This window comes from Leptosomus discolor, chromosome 4 (genome assembly GCF_034619465.1).
Source record: "Leptosomus discolor isolate bLepDis1 chromosome 4, bLepDis1.hap2, whole genome shotgun sequence".
Lineage (NCBI taxonomy): Eukaryota > Metazoa > Chordata > Aves > Leptosomiformes > Leptosomidae > Leptosomus > Leptosomus discolor.
The window spans coordinates 57774175-57793270 of NC_141394.1; the positions used below are offsets into that span (position 1 = coordinate 57774175).

A 19096-nucleotide genomic window follows, 5' to 3' on the forward strand; every position below is an offset into this window, starting at 1 on the left:
GAGATATAGTCAACTTACTCAATACAGTAACACTGATGTCTGCCATTTTTGCTTTTCTCGAGGTACAGGAATATAAAGCATATCCACATGTAGATCACAGCTGCTGAAGAGATTTGCGGAACAAGACAGCAATGTGAAGTGACTTTATGTGCAAGATCCACACTGAAATCTGAACATGGGAACTTACCACCCAAGTATAGCACTCTGCTTGGCCCAGTTAGTCCTGCTGGCATGTAGGATATGAAAGTCCAGATGGACTGCTGGGCTACTGCTGCTTTACTGGTCCTGCTACCTGTGAGAGCATGCTTGCAGCATTGCATAATGCCATTGAGATGTACTTTTAGTTTAACAATAAAGCTGATTAATCCATAAAGGTGGAAGACATTTTATTTATTTGTTTTTCTGATGGACAACAAAACCTCAATGCATGTTTGTAAGCATTTCCCTGCAGGCCCTTTCTAAGAAACAGTTTCACCGTAGTTGAAGAAAGCTCCCAGTGACAACTTCTGCACTGCAGATCCCTGCTGGTGGGGTGGCCATGCGCCTAACAGGAGTCTCTCCCACATTACAAACCCAGCACTCCCTCATCTACCTGAAGTAACTGATCCACAGTTCTCAGCCAAGATCCTACCAAAGGTAGCTTGGGAAAGAGAGTAGACAGGGACTGTACCAAGTCAGTCTACAGCATATACTGCCATGTTTCTTTTTTATTCTATGGAATAGTGTTTTAAAATACTAATTTGGATAGTTATTGCATGAACATAATGCTTCTATTTTAACATTTTAAAGCTTTGATTGTATGTATTGTACTTTATGAAAGAAAACCCAAATACAAGTCGTTATGGATGCCACTATACTTCCAAAGCAGTTTGTTACCGTTGATTACCAGATGCTGGAGTTCAAAACACCCAGACAGCTCTGTAATACCATGGTAAGGTGCGGGCAAGGTAAAGGCAATAGGCTTCTCCCCACTAGCCACAGCAATTAGTACCACAGGCATCTTATTGCAGACAGTGTGTGGCATCTGCATGAGACGCGACAGGTGCAGCAGAGACTTGTGCTCCCAGATACTCGATCTGGACAAAGTTATTAATCTTTTCTTGTTATTGAGATGACTGGGAGCATGCTATAATCAACATTTGAAAATGTCTCAATGTTTCAAGCCTCTGAATCCAGCAGTTTCTGACTGCTTTGTCATACTTAACTGTTTGGGCTAAATGTTACTTGATAAAGAGGAAGGAATTTAACTGATGAGAGTTGTATAGTGAATTGAATTTGGAAGGAGGTTTTGATTAGCTGAGCAAAGAGTTGGGGAAACACTGTGACTGTTAATTTGGAAATCAATTAGCACAGAGGAGTGAGATGTGATCAGGGGCTGTTGAGAAGCGAGGATGCAAATGGAAAGGAAGAGGAAGGAAGTAATTATTCCACTAGCTCAAGTGCCAGAGTCAGTACAGGCTCCAACCGTGATACTGTACGTGGATGGCACTGTGATGCTGCACGGTGGGATTTGCTGCCCCTGGCTGTGCACTTAATGAACGTGGTTTCAGAATTAATCAAGGCCGTGAGAGGCTGGGGTCTCCAGGGCACCTGCCCTTACTGTTACAGCAGCTGGGAAGCCTAATGATTATTCTCAGCTATCAGATTTCGTTTTCTACCATTGTCTCTACCAAGGCAAGTGGTTTTAATTACTTTTCACTTGAACGTTCAATATGTATCGTCTTTGTTTCAGGGGCTTGGCCTGAAAACCTGGGGTTTGGTCTGCAGAAATGCTGACCACGTTAGTCGAAAGGTGTAGAGTTTTGAATTTATGCAATGTTAAGCTGAGTATCATGCTGCCTAGATATGCAAACGAAGAGAGAGAAAAGACCTAAAGACAAAGTTCACTTAGAAATTCTAAGTGTAATGTTTACACTAACATCAGCTGCTCAGCCGTACTAGTGTTAGGTGCTCAAAAAAGCACAACTTACGTAATTGCCCTTAAAAGTATGATGCAGATCAAACACTTACCTTTACCTTATACCTTTACCTTATACAGAAAGAACTGTTTGAGATGGGATCAAGGCTTTTCTTAAGACACATAATTGTGATGGATACTATAGAAAGCCTAACGTAAATAGAAACTAGACCACAGATTTACAAAGAATTTTTGGAATTTTTGGTCTTCAACAAAATGTTAATTCCTGTTCCTACACTGAGAGAAATTTGACTTCATTTACTTGAGACTATAGTAAGCAAAATATTCCTTACAGGATTCCTCCAAAACAGAGCCTACCATCTAGTAAATGAGTATTTTAATGTCTATTAATGCTATGAAAAAATGCAGAATAACCTGAAATTTCAATTTCAAGAAACCTATTTTTGTTGTTTTCTCCTCATCATTTCAGCATTACCATACTGTATTTGTTTAGGGCAATTCCAATCCTCTGAGGCCCTCTGGACACATATGAAGCTCAGAACATCTCTGTTCCACTATAAAGATTTCTTAAATGATCGAAGTTTGTTCTATCACCCTCACCCAGTGAGAAGCACTGCCTTATGGACTTCAAAAGTATCTCAGTGTTAAGTTACTAGTATCTGCCTTATACTTCAATTGTTTCAAACAATTCAAAATACAAATTTTGTAGAGCAGTAAATAAAACATTGCTTCAAAAGTTGCAATGAAAGTTGATATAAATTCCAAAATTGTATCAACATATCAAGATTAAAAAATTAAAACAAATGTGTAAATATGAACAAAAAGAAACATACTGGGTTTTATTTCTCTATATCAGGAAATGTATTTTTCTTACAAACAACTTCCTCAATAAGCAAGACAAAGCCTTCACTAATAATAACAACAGTAGGACTGGTTTTGTTCAACAGGTGAAAAAACCTCAAGCTCAAGAATTAATGTCTCACTTTTTTTGTGTATTTTGGAAAAAAAAACAGCATAAAAAGCCGAATAGTCAGTGAGTTTCAGAAAGGTGGAAAACAAGTCTAGGGTTTTTTTAATTATTTGTCTTAGTTGTAAATAAGAGTGATGATATTGAGTGTACTTCAGCTAGTTTTTAAAAAGCTGTACTTTCAGTTGGATAATATGCCTTTAAAACATGACCCATGACATCACAATAGACTCAGAAAGGGTATTGCCTTCATTTTATCTTGCAAAGTGCATCATAATACAATGACTTTTCAGCTTTGCTTCCTGCAGCAGAGCAAGGTTTTTCCCACGTCCAGTGGTTTCATAGCCACGCACGCAGAAACAGAGTTATCCTGTCTCCCCACCATACCCAGGAGTGAACTATAGTCATTCCAGGTATTCAGTCTCATCTCTTCATAAAGGGTTAAACTCTTGCCTTCCAAGAAACATGAACATGTCACAAGCCCACAAGCAGATACTGCTCTGCTGGATGTTACTCTAGGTAGCTTTATCAACTCCAAACAGAGATAACCACCCGCAATAATACTTTTTGCATTATTTAAACCGTTTGTCTGGCTCTTGCAAATGTCAGCCATTTTAGCTACTTTTTAGTTCTGCTATCAGGAATACGCACAACTTTAAAAATTACATAATGAGAATTAAATGTGTAAATACAAACATATCACTGGAGATGTTTTTCTAAAGTGATACCAGTTTTGTTTGCACAGCCATTAGAGTTGAGTGCATACACAATAACCTGCAAAACAGGCTGAAAAGCACAGCCTGTGCTGTGGGTCCATGTCTACCTGCTTGCTCTGTCATGTGTTTCTTGTGCAGAAATCCAAATCCACAAGCTATGCTAATGTTGGAAATATAGGAGTCCACCTGACCATGTATATTCACGAAAGAACAGCAGCAATTTCTATATAAACGGGGTCTTACAATTACTCGAAGTCCAATTTAAAGAATTAAACAGGAATGGTAACAGGTATCATTAACATTTATGTTTTCTCAGATCAGACAAAAAGATCTGACTACTATCTCCACGTAATTACCTCTGCTGGAGTTTGACCACGCCACCGAGCAGCCAGTCTCTTGTTCTTGAAAAAAAGAAGAAAGAAAATGCATACGGAAGGTATACAAACGATAGCACTGGAAATTGCACTATGAGACAAGCACAAATTGAGCTTGTACTCTTTGCTCTTTTTTTTTTTTATGAGTGGTTTTCTAAATCAACGGCAATATTTCTAATGTCAGTTTGGCCTCCCCATTCTCCAAAACTAGCAATAATCAGCCATTCAGTAAGTTGGCTGAATCTAAACATCAGACAAGTAATTATTGAGAGAGGAACTGTTTTTATTTGGTTTGCCCAAGTTTATTCCCTCCCAGTGCTCAGTAAGCACAGGAAACAAAATGGAAGACAACATAGAAGTTTTCATTACAAATTGATTAGAAGCTCAACAGTCAGTGGGTGAAGACAGGGCATAGCTTCCCGGTTTCTCTTGGACTCCTCAGCTGTAGGCTCTGAGCTCACCTAAGCCTGAACACGTGAGAGAAAATACCAACGAGGAACAAAAGCCTGACGGTTCGGCACAACCAGGAAAGAAGAAAGCAGACCAAACGCACCTGCGCTACAGAGAAATGATTTATGTGCTGCACCGATTCAGACCTGACTGCACTGTGTCACTAGCTGTCCGCATATTTAGGATGCTTCGTTTGCCTCACTAACTTGAAGAACGGTAAATCTCACGGAGGCCTGTCACTGTTCTCTTGTTTGTTGGAACAGTGAAGACTGTCGGCTCCCCTTCTCTGTCAGAGGCGACACAGCTATTCCTTGCAGAGCTGCAGCAGCTACAGGCCCACCATTTTGCCACGAGCTGCTACACCCCTTCCCTTTCCTCACGGCCCAGGGCCCGCCGTGGCCGCCCCGGCTTCCCGCCGAGGTCTAGCGGAGCGGTTGGGGGCGGTTGGAGCCCCGCCGCCTTGGCGCCTGCAGGGAGAGCGGGGCCGGGGGGAAGGGACAGGACGAGCGGGAGCGTGAAGCAGCCGAAGCCCCGCGCAGCAGGGCCAACCCGCCGCCGCTCCCCTCCGGGCCGGGCCGGGCCGGGCCGTGCCACCGCCCCGCCCGTCGCGGCTGTGACGGCAGCGCCGCGCGCCGGGTTGCGGGAGTTGGCGCGAAGGCGGGGGGGCGGGAGGCATGGAGCCGAAGACGTCCCGCTAGCGAGATAAACCGCCGCCGCCGGCAGCAGCATGGTGAGCGTGCCGCACCGGGAGGCCCCGGGGCTGCCCCCGCTCCGCGGGTCTCCCCCGGGTGGCGGGCGGGCGGGCGGGGGGGGGGGGGGGAGGGGGCGTTGCGCAGTGTCCCGCAGGCGGCGGGCCCGGATGGGCGTCTTCCCTGGCGCGCGGCTGCAGCCCCGGAGCCGTTGGAGCCCAGCGCGAGCCGAGCCGAGCCGAGTCGAGCCAAGCCGGCGGCGTCCTCTCCCCTGAGGGCGGCCGCGGGTGCGGAGGCCCCGCGCGGTGGCGGAGCAGGAGTGAGGCTGCGGGGCAGGGGCCGCCCGCCCTGCCGCGCCTGCGGGGTTGCTCGCGCGTTTCCCGCCGCTCCCGCCCTGAGGGGCCGAGGCCCGGCTGCCCACGCGTGCCGGGAACGTGAACCCCTGCCCGGGGAAGTGCCCGCGTTGTGCCCTCGCCCCGAGGGGGAAGCGCCTGAGCCCCTCCAGCTTACCCCCGCAGCCGGGTGGGGAATTAGGCGCGGACTGTGGGCTTGTCCGGGGCGGGAAAGGCGGACGAGCCAACCTCTTGTGGTAGTGTGCCCAAGTTTTTAACTCTTCCGTTAATTTCAGTGAGAGCATACACGAGGGCCTTTCTGCTGCCGAGTTGGATGGTGCGCAGTGTTTGTGGAAAAACAATTCAAGTGGGGAAAGAAGAACTTTGAGAGCCTGGAAGTAGATGCTTGTTTATAAATAATGAAGGATGCAGCCCTCAGTAGGATGTGGAGAGTTTGTACATATGAATAGATAGGTGTCCATGTGTGTGTGCTTTCCAAAGCGCTGCTGGCTTGTGCAGCCATTATAAGATGGTATCACCTCTTCATCTCTGGCTCAGATAAATTTGCTTCTACTTGGATGCAGATCTATGCAGATGTTTTACTGGCATAACTACAAATCCCGTTCAAAGCCAGTTAGGTTCAACTTTGGTTTTGGACTCTTCACAAGAGTTTAACCTTGTTTATATCTTACATCATTGCTCAGCCATGATGGGTGATACAATCTTGAGTCTTTCACGGTACTGATCTGCCAGCACTAAGAATCCTGAAACTCTTAAACTGGGATATTTTCATAGCTTGTTAGGGGTGGCTGATGACTTTAAATTCATCTGCAAGTCTACCTCTCCTGTTCTCCTGCCATCACCTCTTTAGAAAACTGATCTTACTGGAAGGCTTGCTTCCTCCTTCTTCCTGGGACAAAGACTTTCTCCTTCTGTGTAGTCTTCTGAACGTCACACATCTTGCAGTGTCTGGCACTTTCCTAGAAGGGAGGAAGACAACCATCATTTTGAGGAGAGGATGAGTTGCCTCTACCCATTCCCTTCTCAGTGCTGAAGAGGCTGTACAACCATCACTGCTGCAGCTGTGGAGATAGAGGCAAAAATACAGTGATGTCAGTAACTGTGTAGCCCGTTCTGTGTGTGCAGTGACAGCACAAGCATATTGGAATTTAATACTCTTGCAAACAGACTTCTTTTCATGCAGTGTCAAACATAAGTGGCCCCCATTGGGTTGGTTCTGCAGCATCTTCTCAGCTGTGCTGAACCGATCTGTGTAGAGTTACACAATGATTTGTTTCGGAAGGGATTTATTTTTTTACCCACATTAGTGGCCTGAGCCAGTTCCCAAGCAGAGCGCTGTACTGGTACAATTGAGGGAGCGCATGGCTGGGAGTAGGGAATATTTGAATTGCCTTCACTTGAGACAGACGCTCACGGCCAGAGCTGTAGCATCAGCTGGTGTGTACTTAGAAATGTGATACTGCTCAAAAAATACTGTATAGTACCTGTGCTGCAGTTAGTAAACATTAATTAAGTACAGTTATCCAAGCAAGTATTACTGGTTTCACTGGAGTGATCTATAAATTGGATTTCAGTTAGTGCCTATTTTCTGGACACAGCAGATGTCAGAGCTGATGTTTGCAGAAAACTTGCACTGAAATAGGCAGACTGTAAATAAATATGATTCTTTTGATGCAAGGCCCTCATGGACCCACTTCAGAATACCTGAAACAAGGTGCCTAACTTTCTGTTGCAGTCATTGGGCTAGGTTGCTGAAATTAAGTTTTCTATCTCGTATTGTATTTTGAGGAGCAAACTGAATTACATTATGTTATTTTGGAAAATATTCTGCCTTACTGGATGCTATTCTAAAAACACTGTGCCTACTATGGTTAGGTTGAGATGGTTCTATCACCAAAGTATTGGAGTAGTTGATCTTTGGTTTAGGATGCTTTTGAAATGCAGGAAAAAAAGCAGTATGGAGTGTTAATGGCTTTTATAACTGGCTTTTTTGAGCTGGGGTTTTACCGAAGTCTTAAAAGTCACCCTGAAAATCTCTTAAGGTAACCAGTCTTTGTACTACCTAACAGGTTTCAGTTTCTATTCACATTACTCTCCTCAGTGAAACAGACAGCTACAAATCTTTCAAGAGAAAACTTGCAACCTGGCGTGATTAATTGCAATGGTCTTCTATTATTGCGTAGGATGGAGGATTTGAAGCAGTAGTCAAAACTGCCAAGAACTAGACAGCACAGCTGTTACCGACATGATACAATTGCTAAGATAGCTTAGCAGGAACCAGTGCACTTGAAGGCAGCTTTTTAGGCTGTTCGGATGCTGTGCATCAATTACCCACCTTAATTTAGCAAGAGCGATCAGAAATTCTTACTTAGGTGGAACTGCTCAAAGTTACATGCCTTGCTGCTGCTGAAGCACTCATGGGGAGCCACACTAAATAGCCTCGCCTCTTTAGTTTTAGCCTTCTGGGCAAGGGGCCCACCTGGGACAGCCGTGCTGGTGAGTGTATCTCCAGGATATACACGGCTGGTGCCTCCTGTGGTTTTGGGGCGAATGTCCCGGAAGGAGACTTACCACTAACATTGGTACACGTCTTTCCTCATTTGAATGAGCACAGATAAAAGCTAAACGTACGCAGTTGTTCCACCTGGTGAACTCGTATATGTATGCATGGCATTATATACTGATAAGATGGTCAGTCAGAGTGTGTTAAATAGATAAACCCAGAATGGAGGCAAGTGATCCTGTGTGGGATCTAAGCTTATATAATACTTTATAAATAGTCTTCAAACTTGTTGGATGGGAATCAGTCTGATAGATACTTACATTGCTTCATTTCTGCAGTTAATTGCACAATGAATTAAGGATTTATGTAGCATTTCTTAAAAATTTGTCTCTCATAATTCTTGGATAAAAGCTTCACTGAAAGGTAACTTTATTGTTGCACTATGCCATACTTTTCTCCCAAGCAATTCTGAATTCACCATCTTTACAGTCTGGCAGTGGCTACCAAGGTTGCCTTTTCTTCTGAAGAGCAGGATAGCTGGAAAAGATTGGAGGATTTATAACTCTGAAGATTGAAAAAGATTGTACATAGATGTCAATTTTCCTGTGTAGCTTAGGGCTGTGGAGTTTAGTCACTCAGAAGTAGATGATCACTATGGGAAATTAAAATTTACTACCCTAATACAAACTTCTATTCAGAAACCTCTAGGTGGCTTATGTGCTTTAATATTCACAATATTTTCTGAAAAACTCCTTAACACAAGCAAGTAACAATAAAAGAAAAGGAAAAAAAAATGCTGTTTCTTGGGAAGTGAAGTGCAGTTTATGTCAAGAGAACAGGTTGTGTTAACATAGGGACGCAATTTTGGAATATGTAGCTGCTGTATCACCACAGTATTTTCAAAGAAAAAACATTATTTATATCGATGGTGCTTTCTTAATAAATAGGTAGAAGAGGCTGCTTTGTATTTAAAAAAAAAAAGTTTATTCTCATTTGACCAATTAATCCAATGAAAGATATACCTGTGTTATAAAAGATAGTAGTAGTTGACTGTCACCCATTTATTTTATGTGTTTATGAAGTGATTTGGGGTAACATAGCTTGTAAAGTTGACCCTGATTAGGTACTGTTTTTTAAAAGTTTGAAGTGGCAGTTTAGGTCCTGTTATAGCACATTAAACATAGCAGGGCTGATAGTTATGGCATTCATTTTGTGAACTAAAGGTATTTATGAAGAGCTAACTTGATATCTCATGAGAACTGATGAGGCAGAAAATAAGAATTTACATGTTATAATTTGGGCCTTAGTTCAGGAACTGATATTAGAACAGTGGAAGAAGCTAGGGCAGACAGGTCAATTTCATATATTTTGTTTATTAAAGTCTGCATTTCATAAACCAGGATATGATGGCATTTCTTTATATAAGTCGATAAAAAAAAATTGCATATGATGTTTGCAGAGCAGCTCACTTACTAATTAAGTTTTTGATTAAAATACTAGAATGAATAGAACATTACTATTGCTCTAAAATCAATTATTCTCCAAATATTTTAAGCCTAAAAGTAACAACTATAAAAACTGAAAACCAAACTTTAAAGTCACTTTATTTTGCAGTATTGTAGTAAGTATGTAAATTATTTTACTACGTAAAAGATCTAATGAGACTTCTAATCAATTTTTCTGTTGCCTACAGAAGCCCAAAATCAGTAATAGTGACTGAGTGATCGACTCCATGAATCTACTTTGAGGTTTTTAAATAGATGCTTTCTTCAAGCCTGTTAGCTCTAGGTATTGACAGTCAGAAGTTCTGGGCTTACATAGTACTGCATTTATATTGTAGGAGTAGATGTGAAATAGCAGAGTGTTGAAACTGTGTGCCTCAAGGCATAAATTCTATAGATGGAAATGTGTGAAATCTCATTGAGGAAGAATGCTTCCCAGTCTACCATTGTCTGTTTGCTGAATCCATATTACATTTTATGCAGGTAAAACACAAAGAGTCTAAATTTTTACAGGAAAAAACATTCCTGAATCTAGAAAATTGTTTTCAGCTAAGTATACTCAATAAATCTATGCATGTTCCGTATTTTGTGTATGCTTTCAAATTACATATCCCATTGACTTTAAGCCTATAGGCTCTGGTAATCCAAATCCAAACTGCCAAGGAACTGACTGGTAGGAGAACAGGAGCCTGAAACACCCCTTCTTGTCAATCAGACTTTTATGGAGATTTCTTAAGGATTTACTACTTTACTGGTAGTTCCCTGTAATAATCAAAATCTACCCAGATGAACTCCATGATGGGGAATATTTATCACCTGGGTAGCATGTAGTCCTGAGCAACACCCTCTACCTGCTATGTATTTAGGCTATAGGAGGCATTTTCCTTCTCTAAAATGGCTGCTACCCCTGGAGGTAGTAATACCAAGCAGGTAGATGTTTTTCCTAATTTCTTTTTAATAAAACTGAAATATTCGTTGTTTCAACGGAAGTCAGGTTTGGTTTTGTGTGTATAGTAGTGCTTTTTAAAAATTGAAGCTTCAGCTGCTTATTTTATCTATTTGGAAAGTTTTTTATGGTTGTACTGCTGTCAGATATTAAAATAAGGTTACAACATAGACCTTTTGGAACTATTTGTATTAAGCTCTTTGTTTAAATTTCAATCTGTTTCTTGCTGGCTAATTTTTGCAGTAAGATGAGAGTTACTGTCCTAAATTTGTAAGAAGGTGGAGGATATAGTAGGCTGCTTTCTAGCTCTTGGTACTTTTTCTATCTTTCTTGTTGAACACTACTTCATACTTAAGTTGATAATTTTAACTATGGAAATACTTGGGGTAGGTTTATGATGATTAATTGGAGGGGGAAAAAAAAAGAAGAATCTAATTATACATCTGTCTTAAGTCGCTGTATTTCATCACTAATGGAAGTTTGTTTTGCAGTGTGTATGGGTGAAGATGCCCAACTAAGGGAAAAACAAACTTTTTTCCGTGATTCAAATATAAGAGAAAGCTGCTCAGACACTGCACCGCCTATGTTTAGCTAGCTGGTCTTTGTTTTTTTAATTGTAAGCAAAATTTCAAGATCAACGAATACTATAATTGAGCTGTTGAGAAAGTAATTTCAAGTGCATTGCTGTTTTGTAGTGTGAAACTTCTAAAAGCTATCTCTATTTAAAAACTTAGAAATCTGTTTTCCATTTTACTAGGATATCCGGAAATTCTTTGGTGTCGTACCTACTGGAAAGCGACAAGAATGTGAGACTGTGAAAAAGAGTGAAAAAATTAAAAATGGTGAAGGACCTTCAAGCGGGAAGAAAAGGGGAAAGGAGACTAAGGTTAGTTTTGCTTTTCTTATTTGTGAAGTGCTTGGTTTCTCTGATGTAGGATTGTTTGTATCTCTAGTGTATCTTGAAGTCATAGTTCTCATATACTCAAAAACCAGACTGTATGTCAATTGTTTTTATAGGCATAGGAGGAAACTACCAATTAATATTAACTTCTAGCAGCAAAACTTTGTAGGTGGCAAAGAAAATTGCTAATTCTAAAGATATTTGGGTTGTAGGGCAAAGGAGAGGTAGGTAGAAGTTGTTCTGGTTAGGTGCTAATGTAGGAACAAACTGATGTATTTGAAGTTATTTTGACTATGGCCCACAGTTCTCTAAGTAGCTCTGCTTATTAAATTTTAATTTAATTAAAATCAAGGCTTATGCACTGTAGATGTAGACATATCATAAAGATGAAAAGTAAAGTAAAAGTTTGTGGTGTAGGTCCTCTCTGACCAGTTTTTTAACCAGGTGTTTTCTACACACCTCTGGGGGAAACATTAACACTGCCTTTCTTGGATGGAGTCACTTCTGTAAACCTGTTTCCAAGACCAAATTCTGAAAAATGACAGGTTAAAATTATAGTTTGGGCTCTAGTCTCAGAGTACTGTTAATTATCTGAACTGGTATAAAAAAGAAAGGAGTGGCTAAAAAGGGCTTTAAAATCACTTAGAGGGTGGAAGGATTTCTAAGAAGATGGAATGTTTAATGTGAAGCATCACAATCAAGATGATGTTCCTTAAAAAATATTTTGGCTGTACAGTTTCATTATTTTCACGTTGAAACAGAGGACCATTCAGCAGAACTGAAAGCAGTTACATTATGTGATCTATTATTTTTACTTTGAAATTCTCCAATTATATCAAAGATTTAACGGGTTTCAGATTAGAATAGAATGTGGATTGTAAAATGTGTAGTTATGTTTCTATTTATTTCTATAATTTTATATTTTTAGAGGCATTTACAGCTGTGCATGACTACAAAACAAGCATAGTTGGTAGTTTGGTAGGCCCAGGAAACTTACTACTTGTGCAGCTTTAGACATTTTTCTAAATGTCTAAAATTGTCAATGTCTTTTTTTTTTTAATTTTATTTTGTTAAAAATAAAAAAAGTCCTTGACTCACTTAATACTAGCTGCTGCTAGATAGAACGTGTTTGTCAACCTCGCGGGTGGGAGGAGAAGCTGCAGGCAACCAGGACACTGAATAGGAAATCAGTCTAGCTTCGGCTGTTGTGTATCCTTTTTCCCTTTTACAATTGGCTATGTTTTACTCTGAAGTTGTGTTGAATTCTGGTAGTTACAGTAAATCCATATCCAGAATAGAACCAAAAGTGAAAGCTGAATTCTGTACAAGTAACTTTCTGGTCTGTACCATCTCTGTTTCTGGTGGGACCATGTAATTTCTTCTTGAACTAATGGACTGTTACTCTTAGGTGAATAATTCACCCAGTGAAGATGATTCCAAACAAAAGCGGACAAACAAGAAAAGAAGAATAATCTACGATTCAGGTAGCTTTCACAGTTGTTTATGAATGATCCTTTGTATCTTTTGCATCACCATTCAAGGTCCATTAGGTAAATGGTGCATCTGAAAGAAAGCTGTGGTTTATTGAGGTTTTATTTTAGTAAATGCAATTAAAAGCACTTTTCACAGTAATTATTGCTGGTTAGCTAAATATATTTCATAATGATAAGAGTGCAGTGTGTGCCATGCATGTAATATACAGTGCAAAGAGGTTTTATTAAAAGTTACTATTGAAAAACAAAATCAAATAAGAAACCCACAAAAAACAACCCAGAACAAAAAAAAAAATTGGATAATAAATTCCATCAAAACTCCCAAACTTTTTTTTGTTATGAAGATGCATGTAAATTGTGGGGAGTTCTAGGTTTCCTGTTCTGTTAGGGGTAAATAGCGCTCTACACTGGGTGCAGGAAGCTGATCATATACTGTAATTTCACATTTCTGTGCATTGCATGAACATAATACAGCAGATTGTTTTAAAAGGCTAACTTGTGTTTCCATATCTGTTTTTCTGTATTAAATAATACAGTAAATGTTCATCTCTGTTTTAAATTTACAGTATGGAACATGCAGAATATAAATTAAAGTACTGCTATCACATTCTAAAAACATTGTTTGGAATATTATAATACGGGAAACCCCTTTTATAGCACTTACCTTAAAAAAAAAAAAAACCACCCAAACACCAAAAAGCAACCCCCCCCCAAAAAAAAACAACCCACAAACCCTTCCCTGTTAAGTTAATTTAACAGCTTGATGTTTCTAGTTTGATCTTTCTGAGCTGTTGCATCATTTAATCAGTTTTTGATTGGATTCTGAATATTGAGTATTTGTTGTAAAACTGTAGAAAAGATTACAGGAGTTTCTACAGTTTTTGACTCCTACTGAAGACTTCAGATTGAATGGAAGATTACTTCTGTAGAAGAAAAATGATCACACACACATCTGTCAGAATAATGCTATTTATATATAGAAAAATGTGTTTGAATCTTCAGATAAACTGTGTTTTGCAGTGAGGAATAGCAGTAGAAATATTTCTGCATTAAAAGGTGGAGTACAAAAGTAATATATAACTCAGCTGCTACCTTTGAAGTGCTGATCGTGTCTGGAGATTTTGCAAGTTCTAGCCCATTAGTATCACATAGTGGTAGGGGCTGGAAGGGATGTCTGGAGATCATCTAGTCCAACTCCCTGCTAAAGCAGGTTCGCCTACACTAGGTCGCACAGGACGGCATCCAGGCGGGTTTTGAATATCTCCAGGGAAGGAGACTCCACAACCTCCCTGGGCAGCCTGTTCCGGTGCTCTGTCACCCTCAATGTAAAGAAGCAGTAGAAGAGCAAAAGAAAACCAGTGCTCTAAGTTCTTCAAGATGGAAAAGTGTGGGTGTGTTTTTTGTTTTTTTTTTTTTAATGATTAAAATATGTATTGGTGTTCATCATGGAAAAAAGTAAGCTCTGAAGTGTAGTCCTCTGTTACACTTGCTAGTTGTCTTGGCTTCTTTGGTTTATCCTGCTTACTCATTTGAATGTTGGAATACATAATCCACAGTGGTGCAAGTCTGGCATCTTGACAACTTTTGGGATATGGAGGGTGGTTGTTGAGGTGAATGGCAGTCTACCACTGTTCTTCCAAGAAATCAGAGTACAACCTCGGTGATCTGTTTGAGCCTGTTGTTAGCTTTTGGAATAGGTGTCATGGAATACACTAGCATAAATAATACTATATAAATTTAATCAGGCTAAGGAATCTCTGTTAAAAGTTTGTTGTGGTGTTTTTGGGGGTTGTTTTTTGGCATGTTTGTTTGGGGTTTTTTTTTTAGTAATCTGAGGTGATACTCTGACAGTTGCATTCCTTTTCAGAAAGGTTTGTATACATGCATAGCAGTTCTTGGAAGAAGTAACACAATATTTTGTCATGTAAACAAAAGCCACTGTCTAGATTGAGTTCTGGCTAAATTTTTGTTTAGTTGCGTATATGCTGTAATAAATGATGGCAAGGCTATTGGCTGATGGAGAGAAACAAAGCTGTGCTCTGACATTCCACGTGATACCTTTTTCTTGCTCAGTTGAATGTTAACACATGTTAACTAATGTTATGTGATCTGTTACTTAAAGCCTGTATGTGTGTGGAAGAACTCTACATTTTTGTTGTGGTCAAAATACAGATTCAGAAGAGGAGGTGCAGTCAGTGAAAAAATCCAAGAAGCCATCTGAGAAAAAATCAGCTACTTCAAAACTTGGTAAAGTTCTAAAGCAGGATCCTGTTGTTTATATTTCAGAGACAGGTAATGGAAGAAATATATCATTATATCTTCAGCTGTAGCGGGGTGGATTGTGTTACAAATGGGATGGATTGTTTGACTGATACACTGTCAAAATCACCATAAAACCTAATATTGAGAAAGCTTGTTTAAGGAGAACATGATTTGTCTAGCCAAAAGCACTTCAGAAGTTTAGCTTCAAGTATTGTAAAGTCAGGAGCAGGGTAAAACTGAGGTGATGTTGGGTAGTGGCTTTGGCTGATTTAAGTAGACATACAATTTCATCAGCTAACAGAATGGCTGTTGGTTACCATAAATAGATTTGAATACCTGGATCTTGATTTTACCTGGTATATGACTTTCTATGTCTTTAATCTCTGCCTTATATGTTGGTGACTGCAAAATTTCTTGGGTTTTGTGTTTTACTTCCTCATCAACACAAGCAATTTTTAAAAAACAAAACAAAACAAACCCCACAACCACAACAGAAACAACCAACTACAAAACCAAACCAACAAACTATTATTTGTCTATTAGACTTTTAGGAAGATCTGGTATTGGAAAAACCAATGGTAACAAAAACTTGCATTATACCTTGTGTATACCATATTTCTCAGTCTTGGTTTTCAGCTGTCTAAATTCTGGAGCTATTTTTGCTCTTGGGGAAAGGAGCAAGTGTAATTAACCATTCCTGATCATTTTCAAGTCTCCTGTAGCCTTCTAAAAAAAATTGTGACATTTTAAAAATTAATTGTTAATTAATTAAAGATTAACTGTTAAGTTCTCAGCAGAATTTTGTTTAGATTTAGTCTCTTTAGAAGCTCTGTAGTTAAACTAAAAACACAGTCTTAATTCAAGCTGTAAGTACCATTCAACTGAATGGATAAGGGCAAGTTCTATTAGTTTGATTGAAGAGCCTTATGTGTAATTTGTTCCCATCGTCTGTATGGTTGTTGTTCCTTAGTACTTCTTTCAGTGTTGCTTTTTGTGTGATCTTGAGTTTGGTGCTTTCAAAAGGAGTTTGACTGTAAATTGACAGTTTGTTAACTGTTTGGGAAGTTTCATCCTGCTGAATTCACATTAAACATGTTTCCTACCTAGCTCCAAAGCAAAAAAAATGATGGTGATTTTCTGCGCTCCACTCCTTCCCCCTTCACCCCTGTGTTCTTAATTCTATCATGAAGCAGTTTTGTTTACAATTACTTCATATTGTGCATTTTCCTCTACGGAATGTGAGATGTTACGGAAAAGTTTCAGTGGCACAAGCTGCTATTGTTTTGTAGATGATCATCTGTTTATGTAGACCAAGTCTTTTTTATGAATCAAACATCCTTAAAAGTTTGCCACCAGCAGGGGAAAGTACTCAGATTTTGAGAATTCTGTAAAAATGCATGTGTGGAAGAAAATTAACAGCTTCTAGTATTTAGCTAAATTTTCAGTACTTCTTGAGGATGGACTTTAACGCTTCTTTTTGGCATCTGAGAACATTTGGCTGAACATGTATGCGTGTGCATTTTTTGCTATGCAGAGTTTGTGTGGGTGTTTTTTAATACACTTGAAGTACACGTGAGTGCTTGCGACTTCAGGGCTGTGTTTACTCCTGGTTGTTCTCTTATTTGATCTTAACTAAGAGATCTGTTAGAGGCACTTAAGCAAAGATTAAGACTGTATGTGGGCTGAAAGAATTGATTTATTAAGATTCTGGCAATGAGATGAATTTGATTCCTGCCCTACTGAATGGCATAGATTGGAAGCATCTTAAATCTGTCTCAGTTAATTTGATAAATTAGAAGCTTTTGAATAGTTTACTGTTCAGACCTGATAGATTCTCAACTTAAATCTCTTGTGTTAGGTTTGTTCTTTTCTAATTTGCTTTTTAAACATAACGGTGTCTTTCTGCACTGGGTCTGCTGTAATTTCACAGTGATTTGTGGTAATGCAGATGAACTTGGGTATTTCGATATCAGATACCAGTTACCATACTCTGATCGCCTGTGCAACACAAGCTGTAGAATTTCCTGAGAGTTGCAATTCTAGGAGGACACATTTTGGTTGCAAAGGTACTTCTTATAGTTTGTGATGCATCTCTCTCTACTTACTGTGACTCAGGCTTGAAGTGAGAAAGGCTTATTGTCAGTTGCTGCTGTGGTTAGATGTACTTACTACATCTGGTCTGAGTTCAGCTGAGGCTGTAACTATTGGGTCTTCTGTATTTGTTTCCTAGAGTAGAGTTCTTTATTAGCCACAGGACTTCCCCTGTATGGATTCTTAGAAACTGTGATAAAATTAGCAGACTTGAATCCAAATCTATCTTGATAAAGCATGGGTTTTAAGTGTTGGAATTACAGGAGTAGTTCTGTGACCTTGCTTTGGGTTTTAGGCTATGTATCTGGAAAAGTGGATATAGTCCCTGTCTATAGTATTTTTTGGTAGGATCATTGCTGAATGTAAATATTGCCTCCCTATTATCATACCATGTAGTTTTACAACAAAGGGTTGTCTGCTGCAGTATCCCATTAGAAGTGTGGCTCAGCTGGCCTTTTTTTGTACCTTCTTCTTCCTCAGGCTCTTTTCAGAGTCACTGTTTCTAAGATGGTTTGTGCTTAGTTCAGTTGTCCTAGATATTTGACCTGGCATTTAGCTGTGTTATGTCATTTATTCAAATGAGCTCAATTTTCCAAAGTATCCTGAGCGCTTGCTTCCTTTGACAGTCTTGCCAACAATTCTTTCCTAATTAAAAAGGATGTTTAACAGCATTGATCCCAGAGTAGAAAAATGATCAGATTCTTGGGGAATAAACAGTACATATTTAGGTTTATTATGCAATTCAAGGTGGTGTAATCAAGTTTTTCTGCATAGGGATACTATGGGAACAGGGGTCAAGGTTATTAGTGAAATATCTGAAAACAGTTGCTCTTATCTAAAGAGGCTTAAGTACACACAAGGTTGACTTAACAGTCTGTGACTAAAACAATGCCTTTATAACCTTGAGACTTCACACTTGATTTTTTTTTTTTAATATTTAATCTATATAAACTGTTTCTTCAGCTTAACAGAGCAGTCAAGTTGAGTGTGTTTTAATGGTATTGATATAGCTGTTGGCTTGAGATAAACATGCTTTACAAGAACAGGAATATAGAAATAGTAGGTAGAAAAGATCCTAATGAAATTTGTAGGCCTCTGTCCTTTTCTTGTTGTTAGTGTTATGCAGCTGAAAAATTGAGAATGTGCTTGTTGGACGTGCTCAAAAGTCAGTCTCGTTCTCAAGGGCTCTGTCCGTGCCAATGTGTTTGAAAGAGCCTTTTGGCATCCAGTGGTCAGTAGAAGCTTGGTAGTTAATTGCCTCAACTTACTTTTCAGTTTCATTTGAAACTTTCTTCCTGTTTCTCAAATTTCTTTTCAGCTTTTCTGTATAACTATGTGGGGTACAGCTGACTTAAATGTTGGGGGAATTAACTTTTTGGTTTGTATAATAGTGGATTGATGAGATTACTACATTGCTTTGTTTCTTACTAGCTTGTGAAGTTGCCTTTTTATTTTTTTAAAAGGCAAAAAAATAAAGTGAGAATAGTTGCCGTTTATAACTCCGTAAGAAATACTTTGTTATTATTGAAACAAATTTAATTTACATATTTACTTTACTGATAGCCAAAGAGAAAGTGAAGTTATTCTAGCAGGTAATAAGGGGAAAAAAAAAGGAACTTGTTTTGTTGATAAAACAGTCTTAGTGGATTGGGAAAAAATCCAAAGGTTTGTTGTACTTGTGAAGATAATACTTTGACTGTTTAATGAAGTATGAGACCTTGAGCTTTGTTTGTAGAAGATGACCTGTTATTATGATGTGTTGAACCTCATCTGGTTTCATCACAGGTGGTTATTTGGCAGGAATTGTGACTTCGCTTTTAGTGAATACTTAATCTTTTATATACGTCGTGTAGGGGTAGTTATGTGTATGTAGCAATCACCTTGATTTTGAATGTTGCAAAATATAATTTAAAAAAAGTTTTGTTCTAGTG

General features: G+C 39.3%; 1 protein-coding gene across 1 annotated transcript in view; it reads left to right on the forward strand.

The window, feature by feature from the left end:
* The first annotated feature begins 10366 nt into the window (after positions 1 to 10366).
* RFC1 (replication factor C subunit 1) overlaps positions 10367 to 19096 on the forward strand; it is a 39061-nt gene continuing 30331 nt past the window's right edge. Inside the window, exons 1-4 of the mRNA XM_086463745.1 lie at positions 10367 to 10402; positions 11176 to 11304; positions 12728 to 12803; positions 14985 to 15104. Of these exons, the coding sequence (XP_086319871.1) occupies positions 10367 to 10402; positions 11176 to 11304; positions 12728 to 12803; positions 14985 to 15104 (361 nt within the window). The remainder of the gene's footprint in view (positions 10403 to 11175; positions 11305 to 12727; positions 12804 to 14984; positions 15105 to 19096) is intronic.